Source organism: Homalodisca vitripennis, chromosome 4 (genome assembly GCF_021130785.1).
Source record: "Homalodisca vitripennis isolate AUS2020 chromosome 4, UT_GWSS_2.1, whole genome shotgun sequence".
Classification (NCBI taxonomy): Eukaryota; Metazoa; Arthropoda; class Insecta; order Hemiptera; family Cicadellidae; genus Homalodisca; species Homalodisca vitripennis.
The window spans coordinates 133,902,596-133,927,848 of record NC_060210.1 but is presented as its reverse complement, the minus strand read 5'-3'; the positions used below and the strand labels follow the sequence as shown (position 1 = coordinate 133,927,848).

Below are 25,253 nucleotides of genomic sequence, written 5' to 3'. Positions count from 1 at the left end.
GCTCGGAGGCGGAAATGACCGCTAATTGTGATATCATTTTAAGGCATTCGTGTTGTGAAGGACGACCAGACCGTTTGATTGCAGTTCACATTGGGAAAATTACACAAAGCCTTCGCTTGAATGAAGAGTAGGCTCATCTCGCTGATGTCCTCTTAACCTCTTGCATGTTAAAATCAACCCCATATATCGCTGTATATTCAACAGAATATACACCACTTTATTTTAGATCCATCTGTAAAAATCGAAATATGTAATAGAATTTTACGTTATTACACGTCAAAAAGAGATATATTTCTTATACTTCTCTAGTTTACTAGCATACATTAAAGAAATATTTAACTTCTTTCTTGTTGACTTAATAAATTTATTATAAATCTTCTGCTTATCTACTAGATTTCACAAAATCTGCTCGTAAATAAAAAAACAACTGCCATATTGATTACGCATTGATGACTTACTACATCTTGCTACAGACACATTAGGTTTTGCACAACTTTTGCTTTACACTACATCATAACACGATTTTTTTACTCAACTATGTTGTATAAAATAATTTTAGCACATTCTTCATCATAGTTCTAAATTTTTGTTAATATTCCTTAATTTTAAATATGAGTCTACAATCTTTTTCAATAAATAGAATTTAGGAGTATATTAGTTAATTTTTTACTAAGGCAGTTGAATTTCGTAAATCAATACAAAATTTAAAATAAACTTACTAACTCTACACGAAACAAGATAAATATTTCTTTAATGTTGGGTAGTAGACTAGAGTGGTGTGAAAAAAATATGTATATTATCTTTCTGAAGTTATTGAAAGTGTTCAGTTTTCAAAATTATTAGAATTGCTTGTTACAAATTCAAAGTTTATTACGACGCCGATTACGTCTGTAGGGATGCTTAGGGATGAGCGAAAGCTGAGGGTTGGCGGCAGCGGCACGGCGCGGCGTGGAGCGGCGGCGAGGCGCTGCTGCTGTTCGTATATAAGCGGAGGACAACAGCTCCTCAGCAGTCATTCTGTCTCTAGTGTCCTGTGCCTGTGTACCTCTTACGTCATGATCTCCAGGCTGATAGTAGTGGTGGTCTTCGCCGCTTACGGTACGTCTTGACGTCCTGTGCACGCCTAGCTGTAACAACGCGACCCTCCAGTGGATTAACTCGACAATTAGGGGTCATGCTCAGTGAATGGATTTTTTACTTGAACGCGATTTTTTTGAAAAGTGCCAATACTGTGAAATGGTTCTTTATGGACTTGGTTTGGATATTAGTTTAATGTGATAGTATCAAACATTTGTAGTATAGTATTACCAATTCGCTACTTTTTACCAAAAATGATTTTCAAAATTCTAAGATTTGTGAGAAAATTTAACTCCTCACTCAAATTATATCTTATATAACATCAATTTTTAATATTTGTTGTTTTGTCACATTTGTCTATCTAATTCGTTTGTAAAGCATTGCTCATCCACACTGATGCACAAATACAGATAAGCTATAAACCTAATGAGAAAATGGAGGTGTACAACAATTTCAATACAATTTGAGCTTATGCTTAAAAAATACAAGAAAATAAATTAAGAGGATCTTATAATTTTTAGTGTGTTATTATTTACAAATATAAGCAATTTAGATATAATTATTAAAGCTACAAATCCTAGTAATATAAATAATTTCAAAATTTATATATCAAACTTTAACTGGTTTAAAGTACATTTAATTTTAATAACTTTTTCAATTATTTAATTTTTTTGACGGATTCTAAGATATTTAAAAACTAAGCATTCGTATGAATGTTTTAATATTTGAATAATATTTATAAAAAATCGCCAGAATTTAATATTTTTACTTACAAACAACTTTTGTCCTGGTAAAAATATTAAATTTTGCTGGTGCACATATGTAAGTTTTATATTATATCATAAACTTTCGTATCCATTCTCTGGTAGTTTGCTATACAATACTGATTTTATAATTATTGTATTTACAGTCATTTCTTTATACTCGTTTGTATGATCTTGTCGTTCAATTTCGATTAGCATTAATGGTGATTTAACCATTACAGTGTATGTATTTAATTATTATTTACTCAGTTTAAAAAATTATCAAGGTTTAAATACCCTTACTTTACTTTACTTTAGAATTTTTACTTTGTAATGAGTTAATTTATTTGGTTTCTCATTTGTTGTATATTTTCAATTCTGAGCGCAAACTCGGCCCATATCGACACATCTATCAAAGACACCGGTCACGTGACCATACAAAGGGATTTCTTCATAGTATACATTGGTCCATTGATTTTATATAATAAAAATAAGTAATAATGAACAACACCAACATATAATGGCAACTTCTGATTGTGTTTGAGGGAATAATATATGTTAAATGATCTCAAATCTCGAAGCCCAAAGTATGGAATATTTAAAAAAATGTAAAAGGGTGTTTATAATCGGCCTAAGGTAAGGTGTCCCTACCTAAGTAATATCAAGTCAGATTATTAATGACACATTCGTCCACTTGCACGCCACAGATGCAGTCTATTATACCACTTTAAGAAAGTTTATACCAGTATGTGAAATGACCTTGAAAATCACTATGCTAGAACAATGTCGGACTTATAAGATTCGGTTCTTAGAGGATCCTCTAAATTATACATACATATGAACATTTTTTAAATGTATTCATATATACCCCATATTTTCAAATTATAAGCCCTCAGCCTTAAAATTCAAATATACTGATTATATTTATATATAATAATGACAATAAGTTATGAAACTCTGTAAAAATAAAGACTCTCCGAATTAGTCTAAACAAATATATAATTGAAAAAGTTTAAATACTTACTACTCCGGGAGATACTGTACGCTGAAATATATAAATATGGTGTACAGGCTATATCAAGAAAACTCGTAGGATCAAAAACCGTATGCCTGCAAACATAAAATTTTTCCTATAAGGTGATGTATCCACAGCATTGTATTTGTTTCTGAACGCAGGGTATTTGACATCATTTAATATCTCAATCAAATGCAATATTTAAAACGAGTTCTAATCAATAAAATTAAACAAACAACTATAAGAATGTACTAACGTTTTATTTGGGCTTTATATAGAAGATAAATTGATGAAAAGGATAGACTTTTTGTTTTTATATTTCAATATTCTCCGTATTTTTGCGTTTAATCGAATTGGAACTCTTTGGGTGAGTTTACTAATTTGCTGATTGATTGAACACTTCTCACTTCACGCTGAGGACTAGTTGGCGAAGACAATCAGACAGCTCCAGCTAAATAAAAAAACTACGTGGACATGCCACCTACTCGAGAATATCTTCTATAACCCTCACCCCTAGGAGAACAAATTCTTAATAATTTGGACTTTGCTTGTATTTTATGAATATAATGTTCAAACAATGCGTAGAACCCATATCAATATCCTTTGGTTATTTCAATTATTTTCAGTTATAGAAGGGCACTATAAAGATATTGATATTGATTAAAACGAACAACCAAAATTTGACAGTTATTATATGAGTTATATTATGAGAATATAGAATTATTTATTTTCATAAGCATTAACGACAGTTTTATATCCTTTGAAACATATTTCACTCCCTCTATCTCTGTTTTCATCATTGCTAAGAACAAACCCACGTTGCCGTTTTATAACAGTTGGTGTTTTGAAACCGCTTTCTTCAGGATTAAAACTCTAAGGCGTACTACTCGGTGAAAATATCCAATCAGGGAGTTGGTCAGTTGCCCCCGTTATACTATTTACGAACTATAAACAAACGCTAAAAAGAAAGTGGTAGACCAGTAGAGCGGCGGAAGGCGCCAACATTTCGCAACGATCGGCAACTCGCTCCCCTTGGCGCTACATGTTGCAACCTCCGCCGGGGACAACATACTATCTACAGCTGGAGGCTAACACCATTGTTTGTGCCGTGCAGTTGTTCTTGAGACGTATCAAAATAGTTGTGTTTATTCATAACTGTGTTTTGTGTTTCGCCCTTGAAAGTAATTCCAGTGTGCTTCCTGGAAAAGAAGCTACTATTCAGTAAACAAGTATCTTTAGTACGTATACAAAGATACTATATTTGCACCAGGAAACTAACTCCGGAGCTCGTGGTTAGATCCCGAAGGCTCTCCTTACCCTCTTATCTCTAATTGCCTCTCAATTACATCCTTAGGAGTGAAAATCTTGTCTATCACTTAGTTTCCATCGAAACTAATTGTTTATTTCATTACAACCACTGGTCTCATCACAAATTTGCCTTGTAATTTGTGTGATTCAAAAATAATATATTTTGAAATATATTATTCAAAAACTACAATATCACTAATCAATATAGTTTGATTTAAATATTCTTTTTGCTAGCATTATTTCATATTATTTAAGCTGTTTTAAATAACTCAAAAATATTTAATTTACATAAACTAGGTTAGTGAGTAAAAACATTTAGCATTAATGTTCGTGCTGCATTTCTCTATGCATTAATGTTATTTTCTCTGTGATGTAGTAAGCCTGATTGTCAAGTTCATTAGGCGCGAATCTGCGGTCTCCTACTTTCTACCCGACAGGACCAGCTGATTGTTGTCCCGCTCCAGCTGTTTATACTACACACCTAACCTCACTTTCCCGCCGTGTTAAACTGCATTCACCGCTGCCTAAGACCTACTTTTGCTGTCAACACCCTTTTCCGTGTTTTGTTCTCTCACGTCTCCACTTTGAATATGCAAATACTAACCACAGACCACTTTGACACTGTGTACATACCGAACAGCAAACACATAACTATGCTAAAGTGCAGATTCATACATATTTTCCATTTGAATTGCAGATTCAGCCCAACATTTTCATGTTACGTACGTCATACAATTTCCAAAATTTCAATAACTGCTTTATTGAAATATAAACATTGGATTTGTTAAATGTGTATTATTTCAAGTTTACTTATAAAAAATGCAACAAATAGGCCTATATAAACACCATACATGTCAAAATATAAAAATACATAATTTAAATTTTTATTTGAAAATAAACACAGTGATTTTTAACATAACACAGTATCTATAAGTACCCAAAAAAGTTTCTTAACTATTGAAACGCAGATATCATTGGATATCATTACAGATTTACAGAATCTTGAGATGTAAGTGGACTTTGGAGATTTAAAATAAAAAATAATATAGATATTTCGAAGGTAATTATTATTTCCCCAACACTAGTAAAGTACGCAAAGTGTTTTGTCATGGGCCTATGTAATTTTCTAATAATTATGAGTTCTCTAATAAAAGATTACGTTGCGTGGCTATTGTAAACACCGTCTGCGGTAAAAATGTTATTTTTCACTCTTCAACTAAGTTGGCTCAATACGTTTAAAAGAATTGTTTAGCATCGCTGGTTATTGCCAACCCATTCCAAGGATGTAAAAAGTAACAAATAACACCCAACCTATTATTTCAGTCAGATAGAAATGGTCTCATCTTGACTGTACACTATCGTAGTGACCCACATGGTGAGCTATCTACACCGGTACGTTATGTAAGCATAGCTTGACTCTTGAACTATCAGCCTTGTTGTAAAGGTCGTCCTCTTATCATTACATAACGCCACGGAGAGGCGCAGGATCGTCTGCACGATGCTGTTGAACTTTGTCGTGAGCTATGCATTTAATAACCGTTATTGCGCTGCCATTGTTGGAATATCATTATTCACCGTACGGAGAGTTTTATTTTACATTAATTAAAACATCCCGAACTTGACCAATTCAAATTAAAATATTTATATCTTATTTTATTGGAACTTGATTTACACATACCGTCTTAACTTTACTTCCGTTCATGCTATTACAAGCCGTGGCAAAAAGTAGTAAACGTCTATTACTATCATCGTTGGTTTTTGCCCATTCAATCTCTAATTAAAGCATTTGATAATTACTGAGAATACGTTGCATAAAAAATTACCATAATTGAGAGAGCGAGACGGTAGTTTTAACTGTGGTCTTCGGCGTGAAGAAGGCAAACCACAGTCCGTGACCATAGACAGCACCGTGCAGGGCTGCAGCAATCGCTTCATAGACAAGGTTTCCGCTGTTTTTGCAAACACCTGCTCAGAAAACACTCATCTTTCTTTATCAGTCGTTGGTCATGAGAGGTTTTTTTCACAGGCAGTAGTACACGCTTTCATTGTACTAGCTGGGCTGAAGATTGTCCTCTCAGAGTATTGGCGAAACGCCCTGAGCTGGGAAGATTTCAAGGTTTCAATTCTTTGAAATAGTCAAACAAATTTTAGTCGTCTATCAATATTATAATAAGTTCAAAATGTGTTGGTTACTCTGATCTAAGGGATCACACGTAAAAATCCCTTTAGTTTGAATACACGTAGAAGGATTTAGTTTGGGTTCATCGTAGAAAACGGAGTAAAATTGAGATCGCGGTTTTATTCATATTCGTATTAGAAGAATCGGTTATGTCGAAATCTTCCTAACTGTCCGGGATTAGAAATTTAGGGATTTCAATAATTGATAGCCCATGTAAAACTTAGCACGGCACCGGAATGCAAAACTGCATTCTGTCACATAATTTTCATATCATAAACTGTAATACTTATGTTCTATACTAACCATCGTACTAGTCTTTTACTACCGCAACGCCAATGTGTACCTTGCGGTCGTAAGAACGTTTAGCTCAGATCTACCAGCTTCGGTAAACTGTGTTTTACGACTTCCTTACGATCTGCGGTAGCCTGTTACTTGCATAATAGCAGTTTTACGATGTTTGACGACTTCAAAGCCAAAGGCGCGATCGTATCGTTGTTCAAAGAACACTTTACCTCTTCACTTTCTAGTTGAAAACCGTCTCAATTTCAAAAGGACACAATTATCTGGTCAACTGCTGTGTCCCTGCTGAAAATGGAGTTCTCGCTCGATTGGTCACTTCTCATACGAGAGGAGTTGGGATCTATCTAAAACAGGGCATGAGGACATTCAGAAATGGTCTCAAATAGCTACGAATCGTTTGAAGTCGTATTAGTGTGTGATATTTTTTTAATCAGACGAAAGGACGAACCATGATGTTTTTGTGTTTATTATTCCTTACATTCACCACCAACACTTCATTACAAGGCATAAATGTCATTCTTGGACCTGTAACTTAAATTCTTATTCAAACCACACACACACAAAACGATCGTTCGTTTCATTTAATTTTACCCCTCCTTTGCAAGTACACGTCTCACACTCATCGAGGCTTGAGTATCTTGAATTCTACTCTTAAGTTTTCCTGAGAAACGCCCGCAAAGAGCACAGCACTTAAGGTTAAGTATCGAATTCCTTGAGCTCCAATCGAGGGTTCTTAAAGAATGTCGCTAAAACATGAGACCACACAAACAGGAGTTTATATGGACTATGTTGACAATCACTGATGTGATTTTGAAATTCTCAGCAGATACACTTGAGAGTTTTTAATACATATTTGGAATATTCGTTTCTTAGTTCCTGTATATTTATAAAAAGGAGAATCTAATCTACTTCTGCCTCTCCCTATGGTCTCTTGCAAGGATCTTATTAAATAAAATAAGAAGAAGATCTTTATAGTACAAGGTTGACTTGAACTTGAGCTAGTTTCGTTCATACCAAATGTAACTTGTTAGATCGTACTGAAACAGACTTTGCTGACTGAGTGGCTTATTCTTTAGTTAAATAACTTATATTTTATAATTATCTTTTCTAACATTTCCACATCAATGCTATCAGAAGAACCACTTCACGAGTTTGTTCAGGTAACTCATTTGCCAGAACGTTCAGTTTAGAAAGTAACAAGGGCTAGTGCTCCAAATGTAGTTCGTTAACTCAAGAAAGTTCGGATATTGTGCATCCATCACGCACAATTAAACTCATTTACCAGCCATTACTCGCTTCCTCTGTGACATTGCTCGCTCCATCGACATAGGTAATATCCTTCCGTTAAATTGTGTCTCGACATTTACCGTTATTTCCGATGATTATTTCTTCGTTTAGCGAACTGTCTTCATTCCTGTAAGACTTGTGAATGGTTTTAAATGGTCTCAAAGTACGTCTAGCTGTAGCGAATACCGGCGTTGGAGTCAAATGACAAACTTGATATCGCAATGGTCTTCTCCAATACACCATCGTTATAATGGTACAGGTTGATGACTTAAAACGTCACGTACGGATCTCAACGCATCTAATTCGCGGTTTTATCACCATTATAATAATCCACATCTGTTTAAAGCAGCATGTCTTCATCCAACCCATTCTGGTTCAGAACCAAGGCTAGCGGCTACGGTTAGGTCACTGACTTTGGTGATTCTCGTCTCTACACAATGATGCGAGAAGAATCGCCATGAAACTGTAAATTGAACACCTTGTCCGTGTCGCAAATCCTAAAAGAAAGAGTGAACATCAACTACTTTAGTACGTGTGAAGAACGTAGCATCGCGGACTCGGCACGACTTCAGTGGAGACTTTAACGCTGGGGTTATCTATTAAGACATTAGTCTATCTTTTTCTTTCTATATTGAATTGACAAGTTATCGAAATATTACTTAAAAATCTATTGAGCTGTCAAGTGTAAATGTACATTCACAGAGAATGCTTCTTAAGGTATTCTATTAGTTTACACTCGTTGATTACTAATATTAACTCCAGTACTACGTTCAATATATTTTCCTCAACAGGCAAAAAAAAAAACCTTTTTCAGTTAAAAATTCGGATATTACGAAATGTAATTCGCAGAAAGTTTTCTCCGAACGCCTAAGTGCTGTCGCTTCGGATCAGTGACCCAGGAGTTTCACTTTCGTTCCACCCAACTTGTCACCGAGAGAGTTGCCTCCTGGAGACCCGCCAGCCGAATTTTGAATGCGAACCGAGCTGTGGGCATAAATCAGAGTTCACTTCCTTATCTTGGCTTACCACGTTTCTCACGCCTTCTTGTTGCGTGCAAGTATGTCTAGTCTGTGCTCCTGCAAAGTAATACCTATCTCAGTTGAGTTTAAACTTTGTCATCACAGTGACGATTGTTACAACATCAGTAATTATGAAAAACAAGTTATAAACATGGGGGAGTAAAATGAAGCCTATTACATTCTTGACCCATCTTCAAATAACTAAAAACAGAATCGACTAAATGTTCCAAGAGCTGGGTGCACGAGACTGAGACTGTCTGTTGTGGTGAGAAGTGCTCTTGTGGTCCAGTAGCCTTGCAGACTTGTTCCTCAAGGTCTTGCGGAGTGCGTCTCAAGGTGATAACCACCGTATCACTGAACACGATCCTGCCTCATGCCTCCTGCCACCTCGCCCGCGGGAAAGTCAAACACGATTATTTTTCCACACCAGATCCATCTTATCGTTGCCGCTCCCGACCACTTTCCCCTACACTACTTTCATCTGCTATGTTTCATAGCCAGACGGCATTTATGATCGTAGCTTTAATCTCCTTATTGATTCGCACAGCGTTCGATAATATTCATTTACTCTCTCCTTTCATCTAATTCATATCAATCGTGTCAAAATCTATCACAGTCCTTTTTATTTCCTAATTTGTTACGATTTATGTTGTTAGTAATATTTCGCAACAAATCAATTGATCTTCGTGCAATGTCCATGAGGACGATGTTTTAAGGAATTATCTGGTCCAATGTTTTAGCTCCATTAATTCATGATTGGAAGAAATTCTCGGCGCACCGGTTCGTGAAATAGCACATTTCTTATGCAACCTGACGGTTGAGGCCAGTAAGTAACCAGTAACGGCAAGGTAACCAAGATGCTTACCTGGACAGAGTGGTGTGGCTACGGAATGTCACCTGCCAGCAATGATTAGCAACAGCTACACGTCCACACGACCCGAGGCGAGTTGGGCAACCATCGGGTGCCTCTGCCCCAAAGTTACAACACCGATTACTCATACACGAATATTTAAAACCGATACTTTCTAATCTGTCACTATTTAAAACTGTCTGTACCACTCGACTGTTGCGACAGCTCTAGCCCAACAATAACCCCTCGCAATCTGCAATTAAAATCTATTAACAACTTGATAAGTGTTGAATACATTACTGAGCGGAACATAACAAACACCTATTACAAAACTAAAAACTGTTGTGAGACTATCATTGCTAGGTAAAGTTGAACATCTCCGCTAGACCCTTAGATCTATCCTTAATCTTAATTGTATCGTAAATATGTACCTAAATAGTCTCGAGATGAGTTTAAAATTGCAAGAATTCCAACACCTGTATCAGTTATATGAATGTTCCGATCACTAAACGTAATTGTGCTCGTTACTAAATTAAACTTAGTTTCCACGTAACAGTCCGGAAATCCACAGGCTGGCATTCATTTGTCTTTTTTTGCTTGTTCAAAAAGCCACCTTGCACCGAATATAGACTTCTAGCATGTTACATAAGGCCAAGCTGCCCACCAGCCACCAGATGTCAAGTCACTCTTGTATCGACATGACACTGAACCGCCTCTTGTGCAACTTCTAGGTTACTTCCGGTACAAGGAAAATTAACCAGTTTGTAAGAAAGCTTTGTTTTGATTAACTAACCACTTGTGTTACAACTCCCAAGACTTATCTTGCACAATTATCTAAAACCACTACAATTTGCCTTTTAATAAATGTATGTCACTATTCACACGACTGTCATGACACTTAAATTGTTTTGCTCTCTCTAGATGGCATATTTATCTAGACGTGAGCCCGCTGTAAAGCCGTTCCTCGTAAATTGCTTGTGTAAACAAAACCAATATATTCGGGGCTGAGAGGGAAACCATGTTGATGAATGAAGCTTGGCCAGCAGCAGTGATGTAGAGCGCGGGCGTGACACTCATGAGACTCTGGTGTCAGGAGAAACGTACAGTATCATCTGGTCCACTGGTACGCCAAGCCGTCCGCCACTCCACTCTCTCTGTTCGGTTATGGAGTTCGTAACCTTTCCACGTCTTGCGTCACACGTCCTTATATAATAAACATACCAGAGAAAGCCTACACTATTAGCATACCCGCCTCTGGCCAAAGGTTGCCGTCCAGCCACCCAATACGTCCTTCCCAGCTGGAAATGGGACACGAATATGTGTCACTGTTGACAATAAAAGACCCACTAAAATGTACACGAGCAACAACAAACTTTCACTTGTTATCCATTTAGGCTATTTGTTTTACAGCATACCCTTTTTTGTCTTCGAAATTTATGTAAAGATATTCTAACATTCAACATTTACTGTATGTCAAGTGATAACTCTTGGAGCTCACTATTTAATCACATCCTGAATTACCCTAATGGTCCAAACGAACTGGCCAAACATCACAAGTATTCTCAGTACGGCCGGAGCCGTTCTAATTCCTTCTTACCTGTCAGCGAAAACAATTCAGCTTCAAGTGATAACGGAAGCTTAATGTCCCCTAATTGCGTCGCCCACCGGAACTGCCACTAAACGTTTCCTCTGACAGGAAGCAGCACGCACGTCCACATAATGGTCCACATTGTTGCTGGGTTGGCCCACACTTTCCTTGCACCACTTTCGTTTTCATCCAGGAATCTGACCGGCCCCTTACATAAACACTTGCCACATCCAACACCGGACACACTTGATTACATACTATTAATTGGTAAATATTTACTAGGAATTAATTCAGCGGTCGATTACAAAAGAGGAGCGGAGGAATTGGGTTATTGTGGTGAAGTGATGCAACACAAGAGGTCTGTCGACCGAATCAGAGCACACAGCTATTGTACCTGTGCCTCCTGTACCTCTCTGAAAGGTGATGATTTCTGTTATTCTTCTATGCCCGATACCTGACAGGATCTAGGTTACGCTTCCGTGAAGTGTTATTTAACCGTCAATCACCTATCTATATATCTCGAGAAATTACGTGGAATCTTTCTTACGTCATTCTTATTCCTTGCTACTTTGGACTTGTTACGCGTGTTTCATCCTTACTTTATCAGGAAATGATAAAGTCCAATGGAAATCCTTACTATATTCCAATGAAATTCATCTTCACCTGGCTCTCAACTACTCAATCGTATCCTTTATCTTACCTTATCAAAGTGTTTTCACCTTTCGTCTGTAACGCGCTACACTTCACACCGTCTCGAACTACAATCGTCGAGGCAGCACATAAAGGGTGTGACAGTTTTGCAAGAATCTTGACGCAACAGGGACTAAACAATAGCTTAGGTTAGGAAGTGTTAACTGTGCCGCAACTAGCTCCGCAATTAAGCCCGTGGGTGAACGGCCGATATTCAGGCCGGCCGCAATAGTGGAGCAACGGCAACGATCGACTCCAGGTTATCGTTTGAATCTCGATCAAAAAGGGTTTTAATATGTCTTCGATCACTGAGACTCACAATAAGTTTTTCTGCTCTTCAAAGTCATTTTTCTATGGTACGTACTTTCCTTTCTATATAAAGAAATCTGTTTTTACGCAGATTACAGCTTATTTGACCCTCGTGTTAACTCGAATCAGAGTGTCATTTAGGAATCATGCGTGATTACCTCACAGGTATAAATACCCTTGTTGGTAATTCTGCCCGACAATAGGTCCGGGAAAGGGCGGACAGACAGAGGTAGACGGATTGCACAACTCGGAATGTGGGTGTGTCCAAGACCTCGCAATACCGACCGCTGCGAGTGCTACCATTCCGAGGTGACGCCTACCGGTCCACAAACAGACTGTTGTAGGCTGCAGTAATGTATAATCTTAGTCATTCATGTTCGGCTCACTGAACGTATGTTATTGATTATTTAACAAATTAAGAGTGACAATGTTTTATGTGACATTAGTGTCGAAATTGTGTAGTATTAAACCCACATCATGATTTACAATGTATCTCTTTGTTACAGCGTGCGCACAGAAGGAGGACTTCAAGTGTCCTGATGACTACGGCTTCTACCCCCACATCCAGTCTTGCGATAAGTACTGGAAGTGTGATAACGGAGTAGCCGAGCTGAAGACATGCGGGAACGGCCTGGCGTTCGACGACACGGACCCTAAGTACCTCAAGGAAAACTGCGACTACCTCCACAACGTTGAATGCGGTGAAAGGACGCAGCTTGGTGAGTTTCCGATAGTCTAGAGGACATGACGAAAGTAGTATCGATCATTTTTATATATGGAAGTATTGTAACACGTGACAAGAATTACAGAAATTTCCACGATTAAAAATCTGTTAAAAACACGATATTCTATAAGTATAAAACATAAAATGATCAAGGAATCATTTATAGATAGGCTATTCATTCCTTAATACAAATTGTACAGAACATGAAACTGAATAAATAGAATAATACCAAATAAGTTAATGAAGTTTCAGCAATTTAAACTTCCAATTATTGAGAAACACATTTTAACTAATTAAGACCAATATTTGATTCACTTATTGAATGTAAACTATCTCGAATGGAGAACTATGTCATTATTATTATTATCTCGGAAGCCACAGGTTGGCAAGTTCTTGGCTCTGAAAGTAAACCGTTGAACACAGTTGTGACCGTAACTGTAACCACTGACTCAATCAATCTTCTATATTACAGAACCCCCAATTGGAACACCAAACTGTCCACGTCTGTACGGTATCTTCCCTGACGAGGTCAAGTGTGATACCTTCTGGAACTGCTGGAACGGAGAGGCCAGTCGCTACCAGTGCTCTCCTGGACTCGCTTACGACAGGGACTCCCGTGTCTGTATGTGGGCCGATCAGGTTCCGGAGTGCAAGCTAGAAGGTGAGAACTACCCTGCTTTAGACTGTTTCGTAGAAAGAACTTTGACTAAAATCAAACTAAGAATTATAAGGAACGTGCAGTGAGAACAAAATTTATGTAGAAATCTTGTAAAATCTCCAAACATTTTTTGGGAATTTGAATTTTTCTTTGTTTTAATAACCTGTTTTATAACCTGCATGAAAAAGTTTTATACTTCTTTGAGTTACCTCAAAACCATTAAATCTCTCTTCTTTGTTGAGTAATATCACGGACATCTAACTATGAAGTGTGTCTTTCAGAGGTCGCTGACGGATTCGGTTGCCCCGCCGCTGGCTCTGTCGCCAACTCCGCTGGATCCTTCTCCCGCCACGCCCACCCCGACGACTGCAGGAAGTATTACATCTGCATGGAAGGCACAGCCCGGGAGTACGGTTGTCCCATCGGAACTGTCTTCAAGATCGGAGACGCTGACGGCACCGGTAACTGCGAAGATCCCGAGGATGTTCCCGGCTGGTGAGTCCTTCTTTCAATCACATCCTGAACTTTGTTTGCGCTGTAATGATCCAAAACGAATCCATCAATCTGGAGATGACCAATTTATAAATTGAGGTGTCTTCTATTCCATCATCTTTAAACAATTATTTGAACATTCTTGAACGCCCATATTTGTATAAGGTTACATCATCAAAATGGTTATGAATATTTTTGGAATTGACTTTTTGGAACAATTTAATTCAAGCATACATATGAAACGGTTTAATATTTCATAGTATTTCCATTAAATTTTCTATGAAAACGATTTTCAAAAGACGTTCAATGATTACAATAATTGTGTGTATATACAGTGTCACAGCATGTGTTTTATTCTCCCCATTTAAACAAAAGGTGTTGCATGTGGATACGTCTCACTTTGAGTGATTTAACACTTACCTAGTTTTAACTGTACACCACAAATTACGATGTACCATTAACTTGACTTTGACGATGACTTTGATTTGCCGGTTTATTGTCAAAATCAAAAATCTTGACTGTTTTACTACTCATAGAGAAGATTTATATCACCTTTGGTTGTAAATTTGTTTTGTAGGCTCTAATATACTCCATTCCTACTATATATTTAATGTATTTATTCATAGGGTTATTTTACAATATTTTCACTATTTTAACGAATAACCTATTTTTCATTATATTTTAAAGTGTAAATTTTAAGAGATCGGGTTGTTAAACAAAATTATAGAATTTCGCTACCACTTGAAAGTATACATGACGTTGTATTTAAATCACGGACTTTTGAAAATGTTACATATTTTTCTAATTTGCATACAGTAAAACCTGTCATAACCCACTATAGGCCGGATATCTTTAAAACGAACGGGGACGGAGTTATTGTGTTATAAAGAATGAATGACCTACCAATGTTATGGTTTACTGCTGAAACTGTTTTCATATTTTTTTTTTTTTTCATTTTATAAATTGATCATACAAAAAAGCTTATTCTGTTTAAACCTTCAAAACTAAACTAATACAATGAATATCTTTACAAATGAAAATAAATTGATTTTAGAGCAAATTGTACATTCACTGATGTACAAAGTTCGGATCTTACTGAAAAAGTTAATTTAACAATCTTACCACTAAAACACGACCCAATACACATTTCGAAACTTAAATAGCAGCATTAATATCACAGTTTCTGCATTTTTTTCTAAAAAAATAACGCAGACGAATGTTTTTCAAGATTCGTCGTAAAGAGAAACCGTCCCTTTCTTGCCCTTGTTCCTCTCACGCCTCACCTGCCGAAGTGTTGGGGAAAGTGACTGAGCTTGCCCGTATGACTTTCCTCGTAAAATTTGCGTTTTATCGTTTGTTACCAGGCCAGATATGGCAGGTTTAACTGTAATCGCAAGAGTCGCTCCCAGTAGACGTATGCATGTTGAATGTTCTAGGCATGTTCTGACAGTCGCATGTCTAATCTTACTCTCCTGTTCTCTGCCTTCTGCCTTCCTCTCGCTAACTGTAACTCTAACCCTTCCATAGTGAGGACTACTACGGTGACCTGGACCTCAAGAGTATCCGCAAGAGCGAGCTGTTAGCCGGTCTGGGAGGCACCGCCAGGAGCTCCGCCGGTCCCCCCAAGCCCGTCACCAAGTCCCAACCCCGCCCCCAGGCGCAGAGCCCCAGGCCCTCCACGGCCCAGAGCCCACGACCCTCCTCGTCCAAGGACTTCGACGACTCCGCCTAAGTGACGTGACCTGTGTGACGTCGTCTATAGACTGTGTGTCCCCGGACACGGACTCGAACCACTCCTCGGGTGTAGCGGCCGATTTGGCTCCAAACTCATTCGTGTTGTTTTCCTTGCAATCATTGTTTTAAGACTGACTTTGGGGCCATCTCGGCGTTATTGACAGCGATGTTCAAACCAAAATTAATTGCAGTCTTAGTTGAAGGTTAGTCAGTTAAGCACGATGTTCGATCTAGCACAATCCACTGTAAACCGTAAGCCGTAAGCTGTGTAAAAATCGTATTTTATTTATGTTAAGAGGATATTTATGTAACTATGTAGTAAAGTGGAGTTCAGTTTAAGACAGAATGTTGTGAAGCGCAGTTGAAGTTGATCGGTTGTAAGATCGACTAGCTCTCTATATGTGTCAATAAAGTTGCCACTTCACCACCACACACCAGTGTTGTATGTCCTCTCTCGCACCCGCCCTGCCGCCTCTCTGCATGGTTTTTTCTGTCTCTCTCTCTCTTGTAACATCTTTCTGTATTTCTTGCACGACTCTCGATTGTTGCACCTGGGTGTGTGTTGTGTTCTAGCTCTACTCACCCACAAACATATTAACACCAAAAATCTCAGTGTTGAGCACTGAAGGATTAACACAAACACTGTGTCTGTACAAACACGACTAACTAGCACTCTGTACCATACACATGTGCAAAGGTGAGTATACTTTGATATATAACATTGATATTCTGATTATTATAAACAGGTTCTAAAGAGCCATCTATGAAATTAAGTTTTTTTATATTTATAACTCATGAACTTGAAGTAGCCATACAAAAAGCTAGAACAAATCTCGTTAGTAAACTTTGAGTAAACAGTAACTAACCTCGCAAGCATATGTCAAAAAAGATGTTTATAATATCAATATTTGACAACATACCTTATTCGCACATTATTCCTGAGTCCGACTTTGAGGGTTAACTATTCCTAAATATAAAAACAGGACCAGTTATTTGCCTGAAAATGGCGAATGTTTTCTGACTATCGTAAAGGTGACTGCCGTTTGTTAAGAACTAAGTGTTAAAACTAAAAGAAATATGTAAAATTATTTATTGATGCTCTCGGACTATAGTGCTAAAGGATTTGGCTGGCTCAAATTCTCAATCACTAACTCAATGTATTTGAAACATTCTATTAAACTAAAATTATGAAATTCAGAAATGTAGTAGGCATTCACTCACTGACCCAATGTATTGGACATATTCCTTTAAACTACAGTGATGAAATTTTGATATTAAATAGGCATTTACTCGCTAACTCAATGTAATGGACACATTCCACTGAACTAGAGTGATGAAATTTAGAAATCAATTAGGCATTCAATCACTGACTCAATGTATTGGACACATTCCATTGAACTAGAATGTCGGAATGTAGAAATAAAATAGGCACTCACTAACAAACTCATTGTATTGGATATAGTCCTTTGAACTAGAATGATGGAATTTAGAAATTAAGAAGGAATTCACTCACTGACCCAATAAATTGGACATATTCCATTGAACTATAATGTCGGATTTTAGAAATGAAGTAGGCATTACCTCGCTGATGTAATGAAATGGACACTATCCATGAAGTAGAAACGTGAAATTTTGAAATTACGTAGGCATTCACGAACTATGTATTGGTCATAGACTATTCCATTGAACTAGAATTATGATATTTAGTAATTAAGTACGCATTCAATAACTAACTCAATGTATTGGCCACATTCTATTAAACTAGAATGTCGGAATTTAGAAATGAAGTAGGCATTCACCCACTAACTCAATGTATTGGATACATTCCATTGAACCTAGAATGATGTCATTTAGAAATTAAGTAGGCGTTTACTCACAGATGCAATGAACTGGACACGATCCATAAAGTAGAAACGTGAAATTTAGAAATGGAGTAGGCATTCACGATCTACCTCAATGTATTGGTCATAGGCTATGCCATTGATCTAGAATGATGAAATTTAGAACGTGAGTGATGAATTTTAGAAATTACGTAGGCTTTCAGTCACTGGTGCAATAAATTGGACACGTCCCATAAAAGTAGGAACGGGAAATTTAGAAATGAAGTAGGCATTCACTCACTGGCCCAATGTATTAAACATATTCTATTGAAATAGAGTGATGAAATTTAGAAAATAAGTAGGCATTCACTCACTAGCCCAGTGTATTAGGCATATTCCATTGAAATAGAGTGATGAAATTTAGAAAATAAGTAGGCTTTCACTCACTAGCTCAGTGTATTAGGCATATTCCATTGAAATAGAGTGATGAAATTTAGAAAATAAGTAGGTATTCACTCACTGGCCCAATGTATTAAACATATTCTATTGAAATAGAGCGATGAAATTTAGAAAATAAGTAGGCATTCACTCACTAGCCCAGTGTATTAGGCATATTCCATTGAAATAGGGTGATGAAATTTAGAAAATAAGTAGGTATTCACTCACTGGCCCAGTGTATTAGGCATATTTCATTGAAATAGAGTGATGAAATTTAGAAAATAAGTAGGAAAATTCCAATTGAATAGAATGGATTAGTTTAGATCATAGCAGGCTCTGATTGTAAACATCCGTAAGGTTTAAATTACGTCCATTTTTATTTTTGGGGGTCAACATTTTCCTATGTAGACCTTATGGGAAAAAGAGTCTTAGGGGAAACATCAGATCAGTTACGTAAACTTTATCGAAGAGTTGCCTACTAAAAGCAACTTTACCAAATTGGCGTGCGTTTACTATCGTAAATAGATACTACGCATCATATTTTGGAATATAGAATATCCATTTATTTAGAAGCTTCAGTATAGAGGCCAATTGTATTTATTTGTGAAACCTTTTTCTCTACAATAGAATGTATAATATACTGTAATATAATAATATGATAATATGGTCTAATGTGGTGGTATTTCCATTAATCTTATGTATCTAGCACGTTAACGGTAGAGCAAAAATAAAGTATTTATAAACTCTTAATTTAAAAAAATATGTATGTTGAGTTTACTCGTATAAGATCATAAATGTTTGAAAATAGTATATTAACATGCTAACCATGGAATAGTCACCTTGTAAACAGGTTTGTGCTCATTAATCTTCAAAAGTGATAATGTAAGTTCATTGAAGACAGTTTCACATTTTATGTTATTCTACAATTTTCATCCTTGAACACTTTATTTCTATAATTTGTATTATAATAATAATTATTATTATTATGCCTATGAAGGAAATATGCTCTTAAATGTTACCTCAAGTGGTTTACAACTCTCATTTCTTAAAAGGAAGCGTTCCACTAATATAACATTTAAGCGTTCTGTAGTTACAGATGACATTGCTGAGTATTCAGGTCTGAGAGAAACGGTGAAAGTAGAACTGGATCGTTGCAGATGGTAACATTCTATAAATGTTGAAACCGACATGAGTCGAAACTTCAGGAAATATGTTAACCAGTTTCAGGAACTCTCCACCGGTTTCATGTCTATATTGACGATAATGTTGGAACTGACCTGACTGCCTGTGTTCAAGGTTTAGAGAGCACTTCGCTCCTGCATATTAACCCTTCGATGAATTAAATGTTGTGAGAGAAAACTGGACAGATAACACATCTAAGTCAAGGATGATCGGTTGACCCTGTTCGTCATTAAGGATCGAATTGTAGCTCAGCCAGTGGGTTAGACGGTATCCTCCGTTCATTATTGTTGCTAATGTGCTTGTCGAATTGGTCAGCAAGAGTTTATTGAAAGGATAATTACTTTATATTAAGCGTTCCTCGCACAGACTTGTGGCTCGTGAGGAAGGCACGATAAGGCTGAAAGGGGATCGGCCTCTCAGTAAAAAAGAAAAATCCTCTGAATTATCTCTAATTTTAGACCAATTTCTGTTGTAAGCGTTGTACCGAATACCGAATACTTTGAGTGTAATTCGACTACTTATCGTCATTTTTAGCAGATCCTGCTATTGAGCGCCTAGGTCAGGAAGATACGATACTATCCACGTTGACTTCCAAAAGGTGTTTGATAAGCTCTTAAATAATCTATTTTCGAGAAATTTTCCATCTCCTGATTTGTTCATAGTCTTATTCACTGGATCAATCTCTATTTAGAAAGAGCACTAGCACGAATATGATTTTGTAGAACATATTCTCAGTTTTGTTGCCAAATCAAGAGTGCCCCAAGGCTCCAGTTTGGGCCGTCTGCTTTTTTATTGCATTTAAAATCTATGCTGAACTTTGATATCCAGCTTTATGCTGATTACATTAAGATCTCTCTTCCGATCGTGAGTTTGGCAGACCACTTGCTATGCAATCAGCCATTTATTTTGTTATTGGATATGTGTAATTCTATCAAATGCTCCTGAACTTCAGCAACACGTCGAAAACTTATACTATTTATCAGCAATCCTTCTTTTTAATTAGATTAATGGCAATGAGGATACACACCGTGCAGGATCTTAATATTCTCATAGATACCAAGTATATCTTTTCTGTAAACAGTAATGTTTAAAGTTAAGAAGGAGCTTGAATCTTGTAATGCCGATAGCCCGATTTTCCAATAACATTTATTCTTCTAGATACTTTACAGGTCCTCAATAAGGCCATCTTGAGGCAACGTTGTTTGAAATAGAGACCGAGATTACACAGATATATGAATAAGGATTGTACACTAGGAATTTCTTTTGTGTATGGTCTGAACGTTTCGTCGCTAATAGAAGGAAGCCCCAACTTCCTACTCGTTCAGATTTTTGTAATATGGTAAATTTGCTGTCTTTCTCTACCTAAATCAATCCCTTTTCCTTCTCCCATCGGAATTATTCAAGAAATATTTTTTACAGCGCGGTCATATGCGTATTCTTATGCAGAGACCAATATTCGCTATACGTGTACTGTCCATCTTAGTATATTTGTTATCATAATTATGATTATATCTGACCTATTATATTATAAAGCATTCATATTATCTTTATTTCGCTATAATCTGTATCTTTCTCTCTTTTTGATTAGTACTTTATAAATCTCTCTCGTTATCTTTCACTCCCATCTCCAAAGATGGTGTTCTTTTTACGAGATCAAATTCCACACGTCACCTTGATATATCGCAATAGGTACTAAATAATCTACAAATATAAGTTTAGATTTCCTTCCAATGATTGGGCCGAAGGTACGTTTTAAATAACAATAGCAGAGATTCTATCTCTATATACATGTGGTTAAAATTGACGATTCATTCACCTTAGTTCATTCATGGCCTAAAGTAAACATATGGCCTAAAGTAGTATATGGTTGTCATCTTTTTGTAGTCTATAAAAACCATATGCTGCTGCAAGTCGACTTGTAGATAAATTCGCCCAATTTTTGTAGTCATACAAATCTTATCTAGGTCTGCTGTTGACCTGCACCTCAAAACCGCAATGATAGTCCTCTAGAAGTTTTTTTTTTTTTTTTTTTTTTTTTTTTTTTTTTTTTTTTTTTTTTTTTTTTTTAAATCTGGTTCAAACTTATAGCTAATTATAACAGTAACCTTATATTGTATCTTATCTCTAACTTATATCTATCCATTTGATAAGACCCTCTCAAAAACCAGTAACCTACGGTAAAAGTAGATATTTTTATTGATTTGTTTTTTTTTTTTTTTTGTTAAAATGCTACATTTAATTAACGACTGTACTGATTTCATGAATCACTTGTCTTTTAATAATTAACTGTTAACTATTTACTGTATAATATTTTATGGCTTAAATTCTGACGTTTCTTAGTTGTTATTTTAACCTGTAAGGCACAAAGCAACCCAAGACACCCAAGACAAGACTAGCACAGGGCTACACATGCTATAATCTTGTCTTGAGTATTGCGAGACTTGGCGGCTTTCTAAAATAAACATTTATGACGTATCGATATGGCTGCAATAGTCATCAATGATTCTGCAGGCTCATAGCTTGTCGAAGCTTTTGATGGTACAGAGTGAGACTGGTATCAAAAATCCCAAGGTACGGGTACTCGAGGATTCTATTTTCTATTCCTCGTCTTCCAAGAGAATAAACTGTTAGGCTTTAGAAGTTACTTGTTTGTCTGTGTTTAATTACATTATTCATGTCTGATATTGGCATTTAAAATATTATCAAAATACCATTTTGTTGAATAATCAGCAATTTTTAATCGCAGATGTTAATCCTGAAATTGTTGGTGTTCGCGTAGACATTTTTCTTTACAACTCTCGAGAAAAAACAAACATATGTGGACGATATTGGTAATCCATCCCCATGTATGGAAACACTGAAACAGGCATGTATCCCATTTCAATGAGTTGATGAATAATTTGTAGGTCATACTTGATAGACGCAATAAAAAGCAATTCGGACTTTCGTAATTGTTCACAGTTTTGCAAGAAGATTTCGATACAAGAGATCTAAGATCTTCTAGTTTTAACCTGCTTCAACAACACAATAAATTGTATGGTTTTTCATAGTTTTCTGCTGTGGTCAGAGTTTAATACTTATATATCTTGACAATGTTTGTTCTTGTTGACAATGATACCTAAGTGAAGACTAATAACCCAATATTTCTGATCAGTAATTATTCGTGAGTGCGAGGTATGCACGAATTTCCGTGTTTGGTCGGTTTATCGATGCTCTTTTCAACCACCTATGAAATACTCGTAATTTCGTAGTTTCAACGTCAACATATCACAACGTCATACCCGGTGTTTATTTAACCAGTTAAGTAGTGTTGCACTTCATAATTATGTTGATTTCTGCCTACAGCATTGACAGTACCATTACTTTATGTTTTCAAACTTTATTCAACAGCTGATGAAACTAATCAGACGGTAAGCCTATTTGGATACGTTTCTGGTTGGCAGTACGACTTACATAAGTCTGGTGTTGGTGATGACCAAAAATATAAATTTATAATAAAATATGAGTTTGTATTATGAGTGAATAGATTTTTGTCGGAATCTATTCTATCTTCATTGTGGTAGAATTTGATTTTGTTCAAATTAAAACAAGCGATTTGTAGGTTCTAGGTTAACCTGAAGTGATGAATTCGAGTACACTTTTAGGTAACTCAAAGAAGATGTAAATAATGTTAATACAATTCCAGGAAACGTTTAATAATGTAGGGAAAATACAGAAATATACGAGTAATTTTAGTGTATTAAGTACGAAAATAAATATTCCATTCCAAATGAAACAACTTTTCACTGTAATACAAATCGCCATATTACAAAACGTCAGTCTACTGAGAGTGAGTACCTTAAAACAAAGGAAAACAATTCAACGTAGCGTGATGCGAGTATGTGTGTAGTGAATGTACCAGAGTTCGTGGTACAGCTTCAGGCCACCATCGCCGTCTCTAGGATCTTGGTGTATCTTTATGTGAATGTTATTATGACTGTTTTATCAAGATTGGTTCTGACAAACTCACCTTCGTACACTAATCATAAATAAATGTTCTGTAGATGTTAACTATTTCAGAGAATTGTCCTTGAACAAGCATTACTACAGTCTGCATAGATTTAGATACAATGCTCTAAATGATACAATGCCCACTTGTACTTGAAATTTAAGGAAGACAATCAACGACTTCCAGTGGACGACTCCTGTGGACAGCTCCTCTTTGCGGCTATGTAGCCTCCAGGACGGGAGGAATTGTAGGTTATCACCAGCATCCCTTCCAGCAGCATAAAACTTATCCACTTCCTTTCGCATATTATATAGTAGTGGCGTAACTATTGGGGGATAGAACCTTCCCCTCCCCAAGAAAGCTCTAACTATACCATAGCTCCGGAGTTGTACCATTTACAAAAATATGGTACAATTTTTTGTAAATGGTACTTGGCTTTCGTTTTGACAAGGGGTACTGTCCCCTTATCAAAACTGTACCAATTGTAGGATTTCATTGTAGGATGTTTCGGAACAAAAGATCCATCACCAGTTGGTTAAAAAAGTGAATGAGCTCCACATGGGATTGTCAACGTTTAAAAAAAAATTAAATATCATATACAAACATACAGCAAAAAAATATAAAAAAAGATAAACATACATTAAGAAGGTAAGCCTATCACGCGCACACAATATGACCAGGTGGACAGATTGAGGTTACTCCATTTCCTCCCCTCCCCCAGTGCTAATTATGCCACTGTTATATAGTCTACTCCTCTTCTCTTATACTCAATTGAGGGGACAGAGCAACCACATAACCCAATCCAAAGAGCTTGATCAAAAGTAACAAATATACAAACCATAAATTTTAATATTTTCAAACGAATATAAAATACGTTCAAAAGAAAACATTCAGTTAAAAACGTTTATTTACCATGTATAAAACACCATTTAAGGTAACTAATTTCATGCTTTAAACTCAAAGTTAATTTCTTTATTTCAAACATTGCCATTCACCTTCCATGCAAACTAAAAGAATGCTTTAGTTTTCTAAACATCACCAATATTCAAATTTTGAATGGAACATCTACACATGTCTAACTCCTTCAAAAACGTCCATATATATTAGTAGTAACAAAAGTGTAATAAGCTTGTAAAAATATTCACACTGTTTACAGATATAAATGATTAAAAAATAAAAGGGGACCATTTTGTTAATCATATTTCTACTCCATTTGTAAACTTGAGTTTTGTGGTACACCAACTGATTTCCAGAGTTCTTTGTTTCAGTGAGGATTACTACGGAGACCTGGACCTTAAGACACTGAAGAAACTTGGCCTGTAAATACGAGACTAGTGTAAGAACACGTTCACCGTACCTCCACATGGCCTCGAGTATCTTGGGGCCGTCATTGTTACATTTGGTAATTGTACATAGGAAAACGCTTACATCAACCGATGTGGTGGACAAAACGACTGAGCTTGTAAAAATGTCAGGTTTCAATAGTTTTAGGTTTATTTATCGTAATAAATGTATAGTTTAAGTTACATATTGACGTTTTAATTACCTTTTTGATATCAATAATTTGAAGGGCATTTAAAAATTGAACACAGGCTAGTTCTTAGTATGACAAAGCTAAGAGATGTATCCAAGAACAGAATTACACCTTCATCTATCTCTTTTAGCCCTTTGATCTCCTCCACCCACACACCCCTCCTTATAAAATAAAAACAATTTGGCAAAAAATTTTGAAAATTTCTTAAGTCTTGTCCAAAATATTTTTTGGCCATTTTTTTACTATGGAACTTTTGTACTTAAATTTGTGAGTGTCAATTTTCTGGATTAGAAAAAGCACAAGATAATCCTTTGAAAG

At 36.3% G+C, this 25,253-nt stretch overlaps 1 protein-coding gene across 2 annotated transcripts; it reads left to right on the top strand.

The window, feature by feature from the left end:
- The first annotated feature begins 916 nt into the window (after positions 1-916).
- LOC124360202 (protein obstructor-E) lies at positions 917-24,927 on the top strand. 2 transcript variants are annotated; one of them, XM_046813605.1, is made up of 5 exons: positions 917-1,098; positions 12,872-13,084; positions 13,562-13,750; positions 14,029-14,242; positions 24,670-24,927. In XM_046813605.1, exons 1-5 carry the CDS (start codon positions 1,056-1,058, stop codon positions 24,722-24,724), a joined length of 714 nt encoding a protein of 237 aa, XP_046669561.1. In that variant the 5' UTR covers positions 917-1,055; the 3' UTR covers positions 24,725-24,927. The 2 variants fall into 2 exon arrangements, with proteins under 2 accessions (XP_046669561.1, XP_046669560.1); XM_046813604.1 differs by lacking the exon at positions 24,670-24,927 and adding an exon at positions 15,767-16,405.
- The last annotated feature ends 326 nt before the right edge of the window (positions 24,928-25,253 follow it).

Coding starts and splice junctions, on each gene's coding strand:
- LOC124360202 (XM_046813604.1), top strand. CDS start 1,056: ATGATCTCCAGGCTGATAGTAGTGGTGGTCTTCGCCGCTTACG. Junction 13,085..13,561: donor CGGTGAAAGGACGCAGCTTG/GTGAGTTTCCGA, acceptor TCTATATTACAG/AACCCCCAATTGGAACACCA. Junction 13,751..14,028: donor TCCGGAGTGCAAGCTAGAAG/GTGAGAACTACC, acceptor TGTGTCTTTCAG/AGGTCGCTGACGGATTCGGT.